The 18,824-nt window shown below is 40.6% G+C and overlaps 4 protein-coding genes across 7 annotated transcripts in view; 2 read left to right on the forward strand and 2 right to left on the reverse strand.

Annotated features, from left to right (window-relative positions):
* The window catches only part of LOC118336648 (MAPK/MAK/MRK overlapping kinase-like), a 6,508-nt gene extending 811 nt beyond the window's left edge, over positions 1-5,697 (forward strand). The window contains exons 1-12 of one of the 2 annotated variants that reach the window (XM_035673311.1): positions 1-130; positions 1,208-1,322; positions 1,790-1,879; positions 1,963-2,033; positions 2,155-2,233; positions 2,332-2,380; positions 2,474-2,652; positions 2,899-3,000; positions 3,105-3,278; positions 3,403-3,562; positions 3,657-3,854; positions 4,046-5,697. In XM_035673311.1, coding sequence (XP_035529204.1) covers positions 100-130; positions 1,208-1,322; positions 1,790-1,879; positions 1,963-2,033; positions 2,155-2,233; positions 2,332-2,380; positions 2,474-2,652; positions 2,899-3,000; positions 3,105-3,278; positions 3,403-3,562; positions 3,657-3,854; positions 4,046-4,123 — 1,326 coding nt within the window. In that variant the 5' untranslated portion in view covers positions 1-99 and the 3' untranslated portion in view covers positions 4,124-5,697. The remainder of the gene's footprint in view (positions 131-1,207; positions 1,323-1,789; positions 1,880-1,962; positions 2,034-2,154; positions 2,234-2,331; positions 2,381-2,473; positions 2,653-2,898; positions 3,001-3,104; positions 3,279-3,402; positions 3,563-3,656; positions 3,855-4,045) is intronic. The other variant, XM_035673310.1, reaches the window with a different exon arrangement.
* Positions 5,698-6,010: 313 nt separating this feature from the next.
* wdr20a (WD repeat domain 20a) lies at positions 6,011-12,791 on the reverse strand. Its single transcript, XM_035673309.1, has 4 exons — positions 12,500-12,791; positions 10,419-10,601; positions 8,419-9,759; positions 6,011-7,164 (listed from the first exon to the last, which is right to left on the reverse strand). The coding sequence occupies exons 1-4, from the start codon at positions 12,761-12,763 to the stop codon at positions 7,111-7,113; spliced, it is 1,842 nt and encodes a 613-aa protein (XP_035529202.1). The 5' UTR covers positions 12,764-12,791; the 3' UTR covers positions 6,011-7,110.
* A 675-nt stretch (positions 12,792-13,466) lies between these two features.
* On the forward strand, positions 13,467-15,957 carry LOC118337355. Of its 2 annotated transcripts, none has more exons than XM_035674331.1 (5): positions 13,467-13,778; positions 13,917-13,972; positions 14,104-14,175; positions 14,558-14,650; positions 14,754-15,957. In XM_035674331.1, the coding sequence occupies exons 1-5, from the start codon at positions 13,742-13,744 to the stop codon at positions 15,390-15,392; spliced, it is 897 nt and encodes a 298-aa protein (XP_035530224.1). In that variant the 5' UTR covers positions 13,467-13,741; the 3' UTR covers positions 15,393-15,957. The 2 variants fall into 2 exon arrangements, with proteins under 2 accessions (XP_035530224.1, XP_035530223.1); XM_035674330.1 differs by having other exon boundaries at positions 13,476-13,778; positions 14,101-14,175.
* Positions 15,958-16,429: 472 nt separating this feature from the next.
* The window catches only part of dync1h1 (dynein, cytoplasmic 1, heavy chain 1), a 27,712-nt gene continuing 25,317 nt past the window's right edge, over positions 16,430-18,824 (reverse strand). For both annotated transcript variants that reach the window (XM_035673299.1, XM_035673300.1), the window contains exons 72-77: positions 18,552-18,760; positions 18,108-18,261; positions 17,814-17,956; positions 17,522-17,690; positions 17,048-17,172; positions 16,430-16,917 (exon numbers count right to left, since the gene is read on the reverse strand). In XM_035673299.1, coding sequence (XP_035529192.1) covers positions 16,789-16,917; positions 17,048-17,172; positions 17,522-17,690; positions 17,814-17,956; positions 18,108-18,261; positions 18,552-18,760 — 929 coding nt within the window. In that variant the 3' untranslated portion in view covers positions 16,430-16,788. The remainder of the gene's footprint in view (positions 16,918-17,047; positions 17,173-17,521; positions 17,691-17,813; positions 17,957-18,107; positions 18,262-18,551; positions 18,761-18,824) is intronic.

Consider the following 18,824-nt stretch of genomic DNA (forward strand, 5'->3'; position numbering starts at 1 on the left):
AAAAAACAAACAAAAAAAACAACCTTGCATTTAAAAAAAACAACAACCTCACGTTGAGATGTGCTGTCCAGATACATCTGTTATGGATACTCGACTTACATGGGGCGGTTAAGACTCAGAGGAATGCATTGTAAGTTGTGAGTTAACGGCTGAGTGGAGTGAGGACGGGTCTGACAGGTCGTCGAGGTTTCTCACTCAAAGATTTCTTTCTAACGGTTGTTTAAACGCCTCGGAGTAAACGTTAGCTAGCCGTGGCTTCGTTGTGTCAGGGTGAACCGTTACAGTCATGTTTTTTAATTGAGCTTTTCTTTGTTTTGTGGGCATAGTTTTAACCGGTACCAAAAAAAACAAAAATGGTGACCAGTGTAACAAAAAATGTATCATAACGTTACATGAAACGTTACCTGCTGGTTACTGCTAGTAACTGTCGTGTGGAACACATTCGGTTGATACCAGAATTCGACTGGTCACAGAATTCTAACGGCAAATTTAACGGAAATTCAGTTTAAAATTTAAAGGAATAATTTAACTTTAAAACACCAGTTATTCTGTTAGTTTTTTGGATATGTATTGTCAATGGGATGGCCATCAGAGCTAAAATATAGTGTTTACTGTTGTTTAACAATTATAGCAGCAACAATTAGTCCAACCTCGATCAAAACGTGTTTGTAACTCGTTTATCTTTTAAGTATTTTTTCTAGCAAATACTACAAAAGTTGGTTAAGTTAAATAAAAAAAAAAGGTGTAACCAAGAAAATAAGATTAATAATAATTTAAATTATTTTTAATTGCAGCCCTATTTTGAAATGAATGTGAGTGAGTCTTATATATAAATGTAGAGCTGAAATAATGAGTACAAAATGAAGGAATACACTGGTTACTGTATCTAAAAAGATTCAATTAGCTTCTTTCCTTTGTCTTCTGTGATAGTTAACTAAATATCTTTGAGTTTGGACTGTTTGTAGGATAAAACAAATACTTTAATATGTCAACTTGGGTTCTGGGGAATTAAGACGGGCATTTTTCATTATTTTCTGACTTTTTTGTAGACCAAACAATTAATGGAGAAAATATAAATTTTATTGCTCAAACACAGGATTATGGTATCAGTTATGCAGACTTGTTCGTATTGCTGTTCAGCAGTAGAAGTAATATTAATGATTTCTTATCTTATCCTTATCTGTCTTTGATTTTTATTGTTGTGCAGGCTACAAAATAATCAAGAAAATTGGAGAGGGCACATTTTCAGAGGTGATGAAAACTCAGAGCCTGAAAGATGGGAAGTTCTACGCATGTAAAACCATGAAGCAGACAATTAACAGGTATGTATCCTGTGCACAGACAATCACTGGTGCATTTCTCCCGTACTCTGTTGGTATGGACCCTTGAAACTTGAGTCAGCAGCTTGACACCCCCTTTGCCTTAAGTATCCTATTAGATGTCAGCTTAATCCGCCACCTTTGACCTTGTAGTGATGAAGTTACAGTAGATGTCAGTGCTTGAAATATGAGTTGTCAGTGCACTGTTTTTTAACATTGACTGTGGCCTTTAAATATGTGCAACCATTTATCTGGTTAAGTTATTATATCTGTATCAATTTACAGTACATTGTTATATATGCATAATGTTGCTGTATAAAGCTGTGAAAAGGAAATTCACCTGTTGGTACTCATCCCTGCCGCACAATTTTTCAGGTGAAGTGAGCAGATGTGCAGCTTAATTCAAGAATTAACTACCTGTACACCTGTCAAATTGAATGTGCAAATATGCTCTGTTCCCTGTCATCAAGTCTGGAGCAGGCCAACAACCTGCGGGAAGTCCAGGCGATGAAGAGACTGAGCCCGCATGCAAATATCATCCAGCTCCATGATCTGATTTTGTGAGTACTGGATTGCTGTCTATTATTAAGTTATTATATTGCCTCAAGCTAGTTTAATGTCATATTAATCTATTACGTTTCAGTGACAAAGAAACTGGAACTGTGTCTTTGATTTGTGAGCTGATGGAGATGAACATCTACGAGTTCATACAAGGTAAGTCTGTAAATGTGACGAGCATATAGTAAATCATTATAAGGGTGAACTGGAAAGATGGAGACGTCGTCTTTCAGTTAATCTGTAGGTGAATTTTGGGCTGATTCTTTATTCCTTGCAGGAAGAGAAACGCCACTGCCTGACCACACAGTAAAGAACTTTATGTACCAGCTTTGCAAGTCACTCGAACATATGCACAGGTAGTCATGAAAGTGCTTCAGTTAATATTAAATGGTAAACTCCACATTCATGTACGTTAAGACTGTTTTCCCCAACATTCCTCTTTTTGTTTTTTCAGCTGTGGGATCTTTCACAGAGATGTAAAGCCAGAAAACATTCTCATCAAAGTGAGATGCACGATTTTCATAATTTGCTTTGCAGATATGTAACAGTGGTAATCTGGTTTTGAGTCATACACATTTCCAAAAATTATTTTGCAGCAAAATGGTCTGAAGCTTGGCGACTTCGGCTCATGTCGGAGTGTGTACTCCAAGCCCCCGCACACAGAATACATCTCCACGCGCTGGTACAGAGCCCCCGAGTGCCTCCTCACTGATGGGTACTACAGCTTGAAGATGGACATGTGGAGTGCTGGCTGTGTCTTCTTTGAGATCATGAGGTATCTCTGCAGGGAAGGGCACAACATTTCATCTGCTGTACCTAAACAGGACGACAGTTAATGAGACAGGACTGGTTATACTGGATTACCAGTACATGTACATTTACAATGTTAGCAGTGTCTGTTTTCTTTCTTTGTTATTTAATTGAGCCTGTCTGCAACCATAGGCCTTAACAAATGTCAAACAAAGGCTGTATAAATAGCTTTGTGGTGGCGGCCTGATTGTTGTGTACTCTTGTGTTTCAGTTTAAATCCTCTTTTCCCTGGAACCAATGAGCTGGACCAGGTTGCCAAGATCCACGATGTGTTGGGGACACCAGATCAAAGTATCCTCCAAAAGTTCAAGCAGTAAGTGTTCGTCCTCAGATAAATGCTGTGCGTATAAATTGTAAGTATCTTATTTTTGTGGGCTTAGAAAACAAGACTTGTCATTGTCTCTTAATGCCTGACAGGTCTAGAGCGATGCATTTCAACTTCCCCCCTAAAAAAGGCACCGGTATCTCGCGGTTAATCCCCAGCTGCCCGGCTCCAGCTCTGTCGCTGCTCTATCAGATGCTCGCCTATGACCCGGATGAACGCATCAGTGCAGAAACAGCCCTGCGGCACACATACTTTAGGGAAATCAGGTAAAGCATGCAAATAAGAAACAATTCCTGACAATTTGAATCCAATTTACATGGCATAAATTGCTACAGATGGACAAACAGATGAAAGACTTTTAATAATCATATCCTGTCATTTGTAATCCAGGGTGGCGGAGAAGAAAGCCGAGAGTCTTCACAGACTTTCTGGGACTATGGATGGAATAGAGAGCAGTGGGATGCACAACTCCTTAGACCACATCTGGCGACCAACCAGACTCGGCAAACAGCTGAGGGGAAGGCACACAAGGCAAACACCTTTAATGAGCGTACGTCTAATTTCTGCTGATAAACGTTAAAGTGAAAGGTGAAATGTCCAATATAGATACAACTGGTACCACCGATTACTCTCTCCCTCTTCAGCACAACATGAAGCATGTAGCAGAGCCCCTCATCAGACGGAACGCCCCACATTATCCTACAGAGCTGCCCAAGCTCAACATGGTCGTACCAGGACCACAGATGTCCTTCCCCGTCTCCACTGTGCCTGCTTTTACTGTCACCCACCGAGGCACACTGCCAACCATCACATCGAAAAAGTGCCAGACACGGTTGGCCAAGGTAAACACAGGAGTGCAGAACAGACATCAGGCTTTTTATTCACTGCACTGTAAAGTGAAGTTAGCTGACAGATTTGTTTTATAATATCAGATGTTTTAAACATGCTCGCTGTGTTATTTGAAGGAAAAAACAAACAAGTGCTTTGGTAGTGCTTTCATTTGGCATTCAGGCTGCATTTTCTCTATTTACAGCCCCGGGATGAGTCACACCACGCAGCTTTCAAGACCTACTACATGCCACCTCTGGATAGGAAACATGGAGGCTACTGAGAGCCAAAAACACTTCAACATCTGATTAAAAATGGCCTCTTTAAAACATGATAGACTCGTACTGATAAACAGAGTGTGGAGAGGACGATGTTTGGGCAGGCCTGATGCTTCAATCTGTAAAGCCAAGCCAAACATGTTAGAGAAACACATGCAATGACGACCGCCAAGCCTGTCATCTTACCACTTATGACTGCTACATCAGTGTTTTTAACCCTCACTGTAATGGTGACATTTAATGTGTTCTCTTCATAAAAAAAAAATATTAAAGAGTCTCTCATAGTATGTTGGATTGAGAGTGTGTAGTTTAGTTACGGCATCGTCAGGTGTTACATGTTTACAACTGTTTAGAAATATACTTCAGTGTGAGCCTATTACACAAGCTAAGCAATAAGATATTTGACAAGTGAACAGCTGTTTACCAGGTGAATTAAATGGCGTAACACCTTTGATGAGGAACATGGTCAGTGCCTATTAAAAGTAGTTGCACCCCAAGAACTTTGATCACAAATTATTAAATAAATAAGCTTTTTTTTTTTACACCGATCAACAGAAAAATATTTTAATGTTAAAGTATCTACAAACTGATTCGAATTAAGAGCAAATATAAAACAAAATATATGTAAGTATTCACCCTTTGCTGTGACAAATGCTAAGCTGAATAAGACTGCCTGTATGTTAATTATGGTGCGACAAGGTCAATGTCCTGCTAAAAACTATACCATCAAGACAAAAATACTACACACAGTATTTATTTGTTTGGCTGTGATTCAGTCCAACAACGGGGTTGAGCACTTTTTATAAGCACTGTACACTTGTGATGATCTCTTTTGAATAGCTGTGAATGAACTCCTCAGAACAAACCGATACGTAGGGCAACAGTCTTCCTGTACAAAGGTAAACAGCAAACACATTCACATTAAGTGCTTCACAGCTATTGTAAGCTACAACATTGTCTTTGGAGAAGTCTTTTAAAGGCAAATTCCACGATCCAACCGTACTGTAAATAAATACCCATCTGCGGGCAACAAACCGCAGAATTAGAACAGTTAGTGGCAAAAAAAAAACAACCTTTCTTTTAGATCAGTTATGTATGTGAAAACATCTGTATTTGCAGATGCGGCCTTAAGAAAATCTTTTTTAAAAGCTTTGTTTAGAATGTAGCTTGGCCCGTATCCTCATACCTCCTCACTTAAAGCATTGTGGCTTAAAAAAAAAAAAGCACCATTTCATTCAGAGCTGTGAGCTCTTTAAATTGGACTGTGACTCAGTCTGCACTTTATTGTGTTGGTTATTGTGACTGCATAATCAGTAAAAAAGTCAAGTATAATTTGTATGATGTTGTCATTAACCTGCATTATAAATACTTAAATCTTTTACGTCTGTATAACCTGACGCAAAGATTTGAAAAAAAAACAAAAACTGATGATTTTTTTTATGAATAATAAAGCAAGAAATGTAAAATGTTATCTACTTCACACATGTATTTTGTTTTATTTGTCTAGTGTAGGGGTCACTGGACTCTTTGTGGCACTAATTATTGCTTATCACACAAAAATAAAGTACATGAATACTGCAGTAGTGTCGAATGGCAAAGACCCCAAGTTTCTTATGTAAAACCTTTCATGTGATTTTTGCTAAATTCCCTTTAAGGAGAAAATGTGAGGATATAAATTACTGTGTTTTCTATTATTTTATGTGACTGAGGCATAAAAAGAGCTTGAATTGCATTAAGGAGTCTTCTGAGATTCAGTCATTGTAAGACTTCCTGAGCTTGTACACTTGCAGCTCCTTTCATGCAACTTCGACCATGTAAGCAATTTCCACAGCAGAATGCAGTACAGCTTTGTTATGTAAATACAGTACATATGACAAAAAAAGAACAGAAAACGGTGTATTCAAGATTATTTTAATATTATTAATATGTATACTTTAGGCTTTAGAAATATAACTATCAATGACAAAACTTCCACTGGAGTAATGGTAGTTTGCTTAGGCCCCCATCAAATCAATTAATTACAATATACACATTATGGTACAGAGCAGATTTGAATCTGAAATAATATTAAAATAAATGCTCAATAGATAAAGGTTTTAATAGTTTTTTTTTTTTTATCATTTTCTTCACCTACTGTATTAGCCATCTGTGAGTTCTGAGCACACCCAAAAATGTAAAGCCATTTTCTTCTAATAAACTAATTTAAGTGCAAACATTTTTTTTTTCTTTAAAAAGACTATGATTGCAGCATCCAGCTTTATAAATTCAGATTTCAAGACTGAGGATGTTAAAGCCAAGTGCAACAAGGCAGTCCTCAACCCTCTTTTTTTTTGTTCCATTAGAGTAGTTATAAAAACAAACAACAAAATAACTAACAAAATCAGTGCAAAGTCGTAATGGGGAGATTCTACTCAAGAAAAGACAGAAGTGGTGGGTGAATGTGGATGGATGCAAAATTTTCAGATGCTCACGCACTTGGTCATAAAAGGATAGTTCACCCAAAAGTCATATTTTAGTCAGACAACCCTGAGCCAGGACCAGGCTACACCACAAGGTTAAAAAAAGGGGGGATACACACAGATTATGAAAATTAAATGAACTGTCCCTTTAATCTCAAGCCACAATTGTCTGGTTTGCATCTAACAAAGCCAAGCTTTTATTTCCAGAGGGGACAACAGTCTGATGAGATCTGACATGAAAGAAAGATTTTTTTTAAAACTCTAAAATGTGTTAAAACTCCAGAGAAAAATAGTACATTAGCGCAATAGTCCACAATTGCACCACACCTTTTTTTTTCTTTTTTTTTTTGCTTCATTCCTCCATTAGGTCAAGTGAGTGATAAACAAAAAGAAACAGAAAAGCCATTAACAAAATCAGAGGGGGGTGGGGAGGGGAGGGGTATCAAAGAAAAGGAAAACTTGCAATGCTTGCAGGGTGAAGAGCAGCATCAGACTCTGGGTTGCAGGGTTCTTTAGCAGCAGAAATATTGTGGCTATACTACTGTTCCACTGGGAGAGCTGGCTTGGTTTTGGGATGACAATAAACCCTGGAAAAAGGAAAACAAGGAGATTTGCATTGGGAAAGTTCACATAGTGTAGCAAAAAAATCAAGCAACAAATAGCCCATTAAAAATTAGCCTCTAGCGTCTTCTTTCCATATCCCAGATTGAATTAAAATCCTGTGCACAGCAGTCAGTGGATGACGAGTGTACAGTGCAACACTAATGATGTCTTTGAGAGTTTTGCTTGACCAAGGCACTTCTAATGAACACGACCAGATAATTGTTTATCCAGAAGGGTTTCTTTAAACCTATTGATCTGAGGGTATTTTGTTCTTTTTTTCCAGGGCAAATTTACAAAACTGTTACGCATTACATTATTATTGCACTTCTAAAAAAAATAAAATAAAAATAGGTCTGTTCTTCCCTTCTTACTGAATACTAATTGCACCTTCCAGAAGACTGTCCTCAAACATTGCAATATATTCCTGCTTTCATACCATTTATATTTGATCCATTTTCTCCCAGAAGACACTAGTGTCTCAGTATCACTGCACTGTTTCTGTTCTCATTTTTACAAGAGACATTTGATGAAATTTCAAGGGCATTTTTGCCTCTGGCGCTTGTTAATGTCTGACTCTGGATCAAAGTAACAACCTCACTGGACTAACTAGCCTTCAGACTGCATGTTGTGTTCCAGATCCAGACATGTCATGTGCCTTGTTCCGGCAAAATCTCTCAAAACACAGACAAAGGGGAAGTATACAAGGGCGTAAGCTGTAAGCATGTGAGAAACTGCAGAGACTCTTTGGAGCAAATACAGAGCCATTTGCATAAAAGCTGAAATGTGAGTGTGTATGCAGATGATTTCTTGGCTATGTTGCTATGCATTGTGGGATGATTATGATGAACCAATGAACACACTTCGTATGGATTAACGTCTTCCCTCCCCTCACAGGTCTGCACAGGAAATCCTCCTTATCAGAATGTATTATATAACCAGACTGCAATATTTCCATAGCATTGGTTGTATTTGAAACTTAAGCATAAAAGGTCTTTCATTGGAAAGCAGACGTACATTAAACAAAGTATGATATGTTCCTTGCCTGCCTGCAGAGAGTGACAATCTGACTATAAAAGCTAAAAATGCTTTTCCAAATGTCCATAGTTTATTTTATGCTTTCAGAATGTGTCTTGATTTTTAGTTACAGCCCACCAACTGACTTTAGGACAGCTTAAGATTGACAGACAATGTTAACACTTCAACTTTCCCCCACATTTCCTACATTAAAAAGAACTTACCACTTTGCCTGGCCTCGCCCATGTGCAAATAAATCCCTCCTGACAAGCAGTCACTAAACAGTCCTCTAAAAATATGAGTACAGTCAGTCTCTCGTGTGCTATCTTTTTACAGATGAGGGGCTCAAGGAGGGGCACATCCTCCATGCGCGGGCACAGCAGAGTGCCCAGAGTCTTAGCAGGGTCTGTTTTGGTTTTTGTCAGCAGGTTCAGCTTGTCGCTGCTCTTGCTGCTGATGTGGCCCATGCTGTGGTTGCGTTTGTGGTCCTTCTCATGGTGGCGCTCCTTCCGATCATGGAGTGACAGCGTGGCAAACTTACTCACGCCTGTTGCGATGGCACTGTCCATTATACCACTGCCGATGCCGACACCACTGCCAGCCTTGTTGGTATTGTTTGCTGTTGTTGTGGTGCCGGCTGAATGGGGTAGGCTGTTGGAGCGTGGTAATGTTGTAGAGAGGGAGTTAATTCCAGGAGTATTGGCACCACTGTTGTTTCCATTAGTAGTGTTACTAGAGGTGTTAGTGATTATTGTAGCGCCCGCAGGGGGGCTCGTAGCATTCATCACGTTAGTGTGTGTTCGTGTCCGTGAGAGCGGAAGATGGGGAAAAAGGATGTCCTCAGTGAGGTCCCATAGGCACAGCTGAGTGTCCTGGCCCACCGAGCCAAACCGGTATGTGACACTAACAGGCCGGCTGTCCGTGGAGTTGCGCTTGGAGAGTCGAGACTGCGTGCTGTTGGCCCGGTCTCGTCCAAAGTGGATCATCTGATCCTGGAAGTCCTCATCACTGCCACTGAACTCCATTGGGTCACTCTCTTCCACGCTGGTGGTGTAATGGTCAAATGCCACCACACTTACCCATGACTTGTGCCCGTGACCTCGGGCGATGACTCTGCAGTCCAAGAACGACCACACAGTCACTAGATCGTCCTCTCCACCTGCAACTATATACTTTCCATCAGGGCTCCAGCACACACACAACAAGCCACCAAAGTAGCTCTTCATGGTGCCATGAAGCTCAACCGCGTCAAAGTTGAAGACCCGTAGGAAGCCGTCTTGGCTAACACAAGCTAGAAACTTCCCGTCTGGAGAGAAGGCAAACTCATTCAAAGCCCCCTCACCCACTGTCCATTTAAGAAGAGGGTTCCTCGTGGATTTACTCTTGCAGGTGTGTACAGAGTAGTTCTCTCCCTGTTTAAGCAGCTGGTAGTGTGGTGCTGTGGTACCACAAGTATGCTCCACATTGTACAGGTACATATTCCCACTGGCATGAGAGACCAGAAACAAGCTCTCAGAGCCTGGCACCCATTTCACGCATGTTACTCTGGACTTGTCTATTAGTCTCTGGCAGGAGAGATGGAAGGTTGAGGTTTGAGAAGCAGACGGGGGGGAGAGAGCAGTGGGAGAAGGGAAGAGGGAAAAAATATTATCAGTACAGTATCATCAGGAAATCAACATAGTGAATATGTTCAAAGTGTCTTAAAATTACAAATATAATATTCTGTTAAAGTCTGAGGCCACTTGGTAGTATTCAGTTTAAAGGGCGCTGGGCAGGAAAAGCACAAAAAGTAGCATCAAGTACAAGAAAATATATTTTGAAAACATTACACCTTCAGATGCTTTCAACATAAACAGAACTGGTTGTTAACTTGGTTAATAATTTAATGTGAAAATCCACTGCCTCTCCCAACTCTTAGTAACCTAACCTCGTGCTGGGCGATATACTGGATAAACCAGTATGTTGGTTTTACAAAGTTGCACTTTGCACAATAAAAATTGTTTACATTCTACAAATGTTTCATGTATTCTGATTCCTTCATTTATGCTATCACTTTGTGGGCCATGAAACCCCTATAATAATAGCCTTCAGTATATACATGACATTAAAGATCAAACAAATACTGTGATATACCATAAAACAGAATCTTAAAAAAGAAAAATGTATCCAGATTTTGTGTCATACCGCGCTGCACTAATCTAACCTCTGTCCTTCAGGAACCTACCTCCTCATTGAAGAGCTTGCTTGTTTCCTTCTTGATGGGGTCAATGAGCTGTACCTGTCCTGCTGAGAAACCCACCAGCAAGGACACACTCTCCGCTGTGGCTGTGAGGTGGTTGAAGTCATGACAGGTGGGCTGCGTTCCCTTGTAGATACGCTTGTCTATGGGCTTGCTCAGGTCAGCAGCCTTAAGAGAGAAAGCATGAACGCACATTAAGTGAGTGCAGTGACCTTTAAATATCAAAAATGACTTTATGCACTGTGTTGACAAAGGCTATTGTTGGTCAGACTGTGAAAACATTGAACATTTACATAGACTCCACTGATGAGGAAGAAGAAAGTTTTCTTAAACAAAATGTCCTGCAACCAAAGTTAGAAGTGACATCTGAACTCATAATTGTTCTGTGTGACCTTTAGCAACACATCAAACAGCTGACAGTCACTGAGCAGAAATGAGGAAGAACTAAATAGAGGTTTTCTCGGTTGATGCTATTTATCACTGTATGAGGTACAGTTTCTTTTTAATGGCAGGGAAACGGTATACAACTGCTGTGAACCAGACAGCCATAGGCATATACTGCAGACAACCAGTGTAACAACAGTTCCATGTGTTAATGATTTACAGTTTATACTACTGATAGAATGGAAAATTCTCTGTAAGATGATGACTCCGTGGTTTCTCCACTGCTTTTTGATGTGGCGTTGAGTGTTTCTGTCTCACCTCAGAGAGACAAAATGTCAAACCAAGTCCTAAAAGTAGAATCAAGAGTCCAGAGTTAAAAACACAGCTCTTGTGCTTCAGAACGGCAGGCATGTTATTATGCTGCACCTTGATGTTTGACATAATAAGCCTGCAAACAGTGGTGAAGAATGCTTTTTAAGACTGTGAGCTGTAAACCTGTAGCCGTGTATGTGCTCCATCAAGACATATGAGAAAAGTAAAGTGACCGAGCTCTTCCAGCTGCACCTTAGTAATGGGACAAATAATCAATAAGGTGATGTATTGTGAATATTATCATTCATAGACCAAAACTAAATATCACTGTTTTTAATAGGCATATGATTAATTTGCTTGTCCTTGTAGTAACTCGCCTATCTTACATTGTCTGTCAAACTTAAATTGCCAGAATTAACAAGACTAAAACGACTATTAAGCAGTTATTTTTTTTAACCTTTTACAACAAACTCATCTCTGGTAGTTCAGCCATTGACACATATGACACAGTCTCTCAGTGACTCATGCAAAAGGCCACCACACACAGCTTTAACTTAGAAGTCAGCTGATTCCGGTAAACCTGTGGTATGAGGTCAGCTGTTGGCTGCAGACAGTATTTTGAATATATAGTTATTCAGTGATTCCCACCCCCGGTTTACCTGGTTAACTAGAAAAGATATTCACATATTTGTCAGAGTTATTGAAGAAATACGCTAAATTACTCGTAATATTATATAAAAATCACACTGTGCAACGATTGAGCATTTAAAAGACGTCTAAAGTTAGCATTTCTCTACAAGCAGAGCAAGTCAGCGAGTTTTGCCCCCCGAGCTAAAAGGCTGAGTGCCATTACATCAAAAAGGAAGACGGCAGCGGTTAGCTTGCTGGCCAAATGATTGTCAATACACCAAATCAGCATCACTGGTGGTTTGTCGACAGCTGTCAGTCAAAAGGCGTCGACAGGTGTTAATGGGTGGCAACGAAGAACTGTCACTGTCATCACTAACTACAGCCGCTACACGAGCAATGGCCATCCTGACAACTTCAATCAAAATCAAAAAGGTCAAATTAACCCCCGGTGATCGCTATCCGACCACACGAGTCCCCTCTACCCAGCAGACAGTACAGCAGTGGCGGGCTGTGGACGGGGTTTCGCCCCTGGCCTCGGAGCAGCTGCTGGCTTACTAGCGTTAGCCAGTTGCGTTGGCTAGCTCCGAGCTAACTAGCTGTCAGCTAATTTTCAAAGTCAAGCAGCTGCGAGAGTTATTAACACAGTTCAACACAAGCTCCGCGGCTCAGCAGTGCTGGGGGGTTAAAAACAACACACAAAACATGCAGTATCAGGGTTCCCGCTGACATTAGCCCGCTACCTTTCTAACGCCTTTGTAGATGTAGAAGTAGAGCTCACGGCCCACATTGAAACAGATCCGGTCGCCGTTGCCCGACTGGTCGTTGACGTTCACGAAGGAGACCTTGACGGGGTTGGAGCCCTGCGAGTTGAAAGGCACCCTGTTGGGACGGCTGTATTCGGAGTGAGTGAGGAGTTTGTAGACGCCTTCCCGAGTTGTGAACTGAGTTTTAATTTCGTTCATCTCCTTCCCTCCTCCCTCCGCCGCCATCTTTGAAATTAACATTCATCCCTTTCCCCCAGGCCGGATCTTACGCACGGAGCGGAGCGCGGAACGGATCGCGGAGCGGAGCGGACCACGGAGCACGGAGCGGATCTCGGAACGGATCGCGGAGCGGAGCTTGGCAGTATTAAAAACATTGTTATTTATTCTGATTTATTATGATTTTTCTTAACATATATATATATATATTTAAACAAATAATATGAACCTATATTCGGTGTCTTTTTCACTTTGTCCAATTAGAGCGGACCACGGAGCACGGAGCGGAGCACGGAGTGGACTTTCCGACTCTCCCGTTCCCCCCAACGGATCACCGGGGAACTGGCGGTGGAGGACGCGGTTGTACTTTAATTGGATATCTCACACAGCTTTTTCTTCTTTACAAGAAAAACATTGCAGCGTTACAACATGTTATGAATTAATACTATTGAGGAAAAGGAAAATATTTATACAACAGTAGTTTTACGTTGGTGGTAGGAACAGGTTATATTGTTAAATGTTTAACCAAATGTTATACATTATTTTGAAGTGATTTTGAAGTCACTTCCTTGGCCTTTACATATAAATACATTTTAAATAGGTTTATAATATATATTTATTTTTAAAAAAGGGCTTACAAAGTGGTTATATAATAATTTAATAATAATTAAAAGCTATAAAAACGCCTACATGTAGGTTTTCGTGCAGAATCAGCGGGGTCAATATGAGTTTTATTTTGAAAAAACAAAAACAAACACCGGACGTATTATTTTGTTAAAGTCTTACAATCAGCAAACTCGTTTTGAGCTCGTGTCCATGCTGTGTGTCCTGTGTCGGCTGCTCACCTGTGGCCACACTTGGCTGCTTCATATCAAAGGCACCTGGTAGTCTGCTCGGTTAATTAATCTTCCAGTTTACTTTAATTATACAAGTAAAAGACAACTTTTAAGTCTTTTTTTACTTTAATTGTGGTGCAAAAAAAAGTTACACGCGCCAAATGTTATGGCATATAGGAGAAGACGACAACTCGGACTTCCAGGTATTTTTGTTTGATTTTGGCAGTATTAAAAACATTGTAATTTATTCTGATTTATTTATGATTTTTCTTCACATATATATATTTTTAAACAAATAATATGAACTTATATTCGGTGTCTTTTTCACTTTCTCCAATTAGAGCATAGTGATAGACATGCACCCAACAACGTGGACCAGCTTGCTTTCAAATACATGGTGAGATCAGTTATCACCATTTTTTTTTTAAATCAGTTTAAAAATCCTAAATCACTTTGCATTTAATTTGTGCATTGCTTTTGACATATAAATATGGACTGGAGTTGACTGACTCTGTTTTGTGTCAGGAGATGTGTAAAGTGGAGTCCAGCACCGATTCTGACTCCGAGATCAGTCCAAGATGGTCAGACACCAGCACTATGGTACTGCTTTATTTCTGTATGTGAACATTACACATAAACATAATACAACAATAAACACAAATGCATACTTGACCATGCATATTTTATATACTATACATGTATTTTAAAGAGATTACACCCAGTCCCAGACTTAAGACATTTTCCATTGGATCTCTCCATGGATTATGTTTTAATTTGGATCAAATTTGTTTCCCAGAAGCTGACTCTTTCCCCATTATCATGGCACCAACACTGCAGACAATTCACACTTTCCTACATCCACAGTCTTGTCTTTTTTTGGTCTCAGGCAGGAAATTCTGGGGTGGGCTCCAGCATGCATTTAACTTATAAATAAATTATTGTCTTTGGAGACAGAAAAATCACTGAATTCCTTGTCAAGCAGGGATGTGTGAGCAGTGCACCAGAGAGTGGGACATTTCGGAGGACATTGCCATTAACACACAAGCCTGCAGGGAAGCATGGCTGTTATTCTTTGGTGAGTATTCTCCTTCCTTTAATCCATCCATTTCTGCTGGTGAAAAAAGCATCCTGCTCTTCTGTGTGTTTATGAATGAATGCACATGTGCTCATAATTGTAGTTTTTGGACCCGTATGATGGGAGCTCCGAGGATTCTGGTGAGTCAAACGCAGACGTGGGTGTCTCCAGTAGGCGAACGAGGCAACAGGGAAAAGGCGGAGGAGGCTGTCGGTTCTCTGGCAGGAGCAGGAGATTTATCCTCCATCACCCTGCTTCCGTTGCCCACAGAGAAGTGGTCAAAAATGGGATGAGGGATCCCGTAACAGATCTTTTGGACGTCCCAATGAAATGTGGGAGTGACTCAGAGCTGTGGGTCTGTGAGCTAGACATTCTGCCCTCTCACAGCGACAGGGGTGGTTGTAGAGATGTCAAAGAAGAACTGGCAGACGATTCAACCATGCACGCCCAAACCATGGATATAGAACTACATTGCCAATTTGATGATTCAGGCATGCATGCTACGAGATCCTCCACACCTCAAACACCTGAACCTGTAACTCCAGTGGAAGGGAGTTTGTCACAGATGTTGCACAGCTCCTCTGAGAGATCCCCCAGTCCCTGTAACCTTACATCTCTTCACAAGAGAAAGCTGGGTTTCCCTGGAGCAGAAGCGATGGAGCTGGGGCAAAGAAAGAGGCAGTGTGTCGTCAACATGGAGGACAAACAGGAGGGAGGGGAGTCTGCACCCGAACCACGTTAGAGCTCCAATAACGGACTGCCAGACTGAAGTACTGCAGTCATTTTGAATGCCTTAAATGGTTTAAGTTGGAATGAAACGCTATAGTTACTTGGCAATGCACTTTGTTTACTCATGTTATTAGGCCTGAGAGTTTATTTTTCTACCTCTTTCCACCTTTTGATTGTCTCACAGGTGTCACATATTGTGCCGATTGTCTCTTTAAGCAATATATAATTTTTGTCGGGATAATTACCATAATAACTTGGGTCACCATAATAGACCACTGAAGTACAACCTATGCACTGGCAATGAAGAAACTGTGTTTTCCCATGGGCCAATAAAAGAAAAACACATTTTCAGAAAGAAAAATAAAACGTGATATTGACTTATTTTGTCCACATTAGCTAAATAAGTTTCTACTACTGCACTGGATAGCAAAGTTTGAGCAACTCCTTATTTAACTGATAATTTCTCCAGTTTCATGCATTGTTTTTAGTCCTTTCCTGTTTTGGCTTTATATTTATTATTTATTTACTTTCTGTAAAATAAATCTCTTGCAAACTGCAGCGCAGTAATCTATACATAATGAAAAAATAAGTCAGCATCTATTTAAAATTGGGAAAATGCACGACTGAACACAAGTTGCATTCCATGTTTTTTCTGCAGATTAGAATCTAAATCTCATCCTTATGTCCGTTTCTTAAAGACGTTTTTTCAGGTGTCAAGTGCAGATTTAGTTTCAGATTTAGTCCTCCTTTAATAGTTTAAACTAAAAGTTTGGCCCTCCAACCAGCAGGTGGCAGTAATACAAAAGAAGTCTTCAGTATCTTTGCCTGAAGGTTTTGATGATAAACTGAGTTTTTGACTGTCATGTGATTGAGGGCAAGAACTTAAGTCAAGCTGAAAGTTATCATCCACCACCGTTCGGACTCTGGTTCTGGTTCAGATGGGCACATTTTCAGGTCCTTGTATTTTATTTAACTTTTATGTCTTAAGTTACACCACAAATACCACTTATGATACTGACTTTAAATCAAACATTTAGTAGTACACAAAGACAGCGTCGAAGTATTTAATGCAGTTCATTTAATTCCAGCAAGCTTCATTCAATCTAAAAACATACAGGTTCTTTCATTAAAACATCTTTAACTTACAACTTTCCTTTTCCACATGTCATTTTCTCTTCATTTACCATCTGACAACATCCCCATTACCTTCTGAGACACTTTCCTCAAACTCTAATGGCTACATGTTCATTACTGCTCCACAAATGTTTCTCTCTATAACTACATTTTATACCAGAATGCAACAGGCTACAAACTACTTTTTAAATGGTGGTTAATAAGCTATGAATGTAAGTGATAATGTGTGGTCTAATAATCAAGACTCTGTGGTCTTCAGGAATGACTTGTTTCATCTACTCAGTGCACAGGACAGCAACTCCACGCTCATAGAAGGCGTGTGGATCCTCCTTTGTGGCGATGTCAAAATCAACAGTGAAGATGAGGTCAGACCTGGTGAAGTTCAGGTACACTGGCAGAGTCACCTGCAATAAGAAGAAAAACGGAATGTGAGGAGAGGTCCAAAATCTGAATATAACAGCATAATAAGACCTTTTTTCTAACCTTTTTTAGATTATTTAATAATGGATTTGTGTATACATATCTTGTTCATACCATGTGTCTCTTCTCAGCGTTGCTTTGCTTGATCCAGCGGAGCTGAGTGAGAGGCAGCTCAGTGGAGATGGAAGTGGACAGAGACAGCTTGTTGTTGGCACAAGTAGCTCCCTGCAGTTTCAGACCTGAGAGGAACAACAAGCATGTTTGACATTAGTAACTTTTATTATTTTACAAATCTACAATATATATTAGAACACAAAATAAGTTTGGTGACAAACTGGAGTCACATTTTAAGACGTTGTGCCACACTCATGACTAGAGTGCTACAGAATTAGTAGGACCCATCCTACACCTATCCTTTCTTTTTACTTAATGATTAGGAATCACATGGAAGGAGACAAGAATGAAAAACTATCCAGCACCGATCTCTACTCATGAAGTAGTTCATAAATACTTATATTCTCATATTGCCACAGTTTAACCTTGTTACACAACTTCTAACTACAGCAGATGATGGGCTGCTCGTCTGACCTTTGATGCCAAAGCTGCAGGCATCCAGCGAGGAACCCTGGGCAGTGGTGACATTGACCTCCAGACACAGCTCTTCCAGAGACCAGCTGTTGGCCTGGGCCACATACTGGCGGGTAGCGGTAATGTAAGCTTCTGGCACAAACAGGCTTCCAAGGCACACGTGGATGTTCTGGAGGAGAAAAGGAAAATAACAGTACTGTGAGCGGCTCTCTCAACTTTTAAGGAATCTGTTATAATATTTAAGAGTCACAGGTTGTTCAATGGTGTACACAAACAGTTAACCAATCTGTACCTTCAGTTCCTTCGCACCACCACTGGCAGCTCCCTGGGAGATCTGCTGCAGCTGTTTGATTCGCTCACTGAAGTCTGCCACCCACTGGATCACAGTCATGGCGGCTGGAACTGTGTACCGACACCAGCTGCGAGGGAGGATACCTGCAGAGAAAAGAACCCAGGTTTACAAGTTTTTTCCCTGAAAGTATAATCTGTTCAAGGACGTACATCAAGACCAACCCTGAGGAATGTGTAAAAGTATGCAGTGACTTTTCTATATTAATTAATCTGCCTTCAAAAGGAAAATGTTTACCTTTAACAAGGTCGCTGATGAGTGTGCGCAGGTAGTTCGTCTGCTTCTTCTTGCCCTCACACACTTGCACCACATCAGACAGATCCTGACGAACCTCCTGCAGCATTTTGCCGCCCATCTTCACCTCACGCTCAAAGAACCGGAACAGTGGGTCCTGGTGTTTGTGTGTTTGGACAAAGAAGACATTAAATGAAATACAGAAGCTTGTCAGATATTTCACTGACACAAAGAAAAGCAAGTAAATTCAAACCTGTGCTTTTATTTTGTTTTATTTTACCTCGTTACCTCACGAGTCAAGCCCAAAACTTTAAAGCATAAAAACAACTCATCAACATAACAGTGACTGCCAAGGACGTTGTGCAGCTTCTTGTAAATACACAATATTTTAGGCCTGACCTCTGAAGTCTGCTTGCCAACCACCTTTCCTCTTTTTTCTGCCATTACCTTGATGTTCTCCACTGTGCGTTTGAGTGGATTGACTGTTTGGGGCATGAGCTGCAGCCAGTTGCAGGACGTGGTGTGGAGGGTTCTCATCCAAGCAGGCTGGGCATCGGATGTGGACGAAGTACGCTCCTTCTTCTCCGTCTCGTAGGCAAGGTCATCCTCATCCTCCAACATCTGCATTTTCAGCATCTTACTCATCATGTCAATGCCTGTGCAGCCCGGTGGAGGGAGCGAGTGAGCGGGGAGGAAGGTGGAAGACAAGGCCATGGGGGG

This window comes from Morone saxatilis, unplaced genomic scaffold (genome assembly GCF_004916995.1).
Source record: "Morone saxatilis isolate NCDOM2014 unplaced genomic scaffold, NCSU_SB_2.0 Contig3, whole genome shotgun sequence".
Classification (NCBI taxonomy): Eukaryota; Metazoa; Chordata; class Actinopteri; family Moronidae; genus Morone; species Morone saxatilis.

What these genes read in the sequence shown, in the direction of transcription:
- wdr20a (XM_035673309.1), bottom strand. Translation starts at nt 12,763, where the DNA reads ATGTTAATTTCAAAGATGGCGGCGGAGGGAGGAGGGAAGGAGATGAAC. An exon ending in GCAAGCTCTTCAATGAGGAG is followed by an intron (nt 9,760 to 10,418) that starts GTAGGTTCCTGA and finishes CTCTCCTGCCAG; the next exon opens with AGACTAATAGACAAGTCCAG. An exon ending in GGGCGAGGCCAGGCAAAGTG is followed by an intron (nt 7,165 to 8,418) that starts GTAAGTTCTTTT and finishes TCCTTTTTCCAG; the next exon opens with GGTTTATTGTCATCCCAAAA.
- LOC118337355 (XM_035674330.1), top strand. Translation starts at nt 13,742, where the DNA reads ATGGCATATAGGAGAAGACGACAACTCGGACTTCCAG. An exon ending in AGCTTGCTTTCAAATACATG is followed by an intron (nt 13,973 to 14,100) that starts GTGAGATCAGTT and finishes GTTTTGTGTCAG; the next exon opens with GAGATGTGTAAAGTGGAGTC. An exon ending in AGCATGGCTGTTATTCTTTG is followed by an intron (nt 14,651 to 14,753) that starts GTGAGTATTCTC and finishes TCATAATTGTAG; the next exon opens with TTTTTGGACCCGTATGATGG.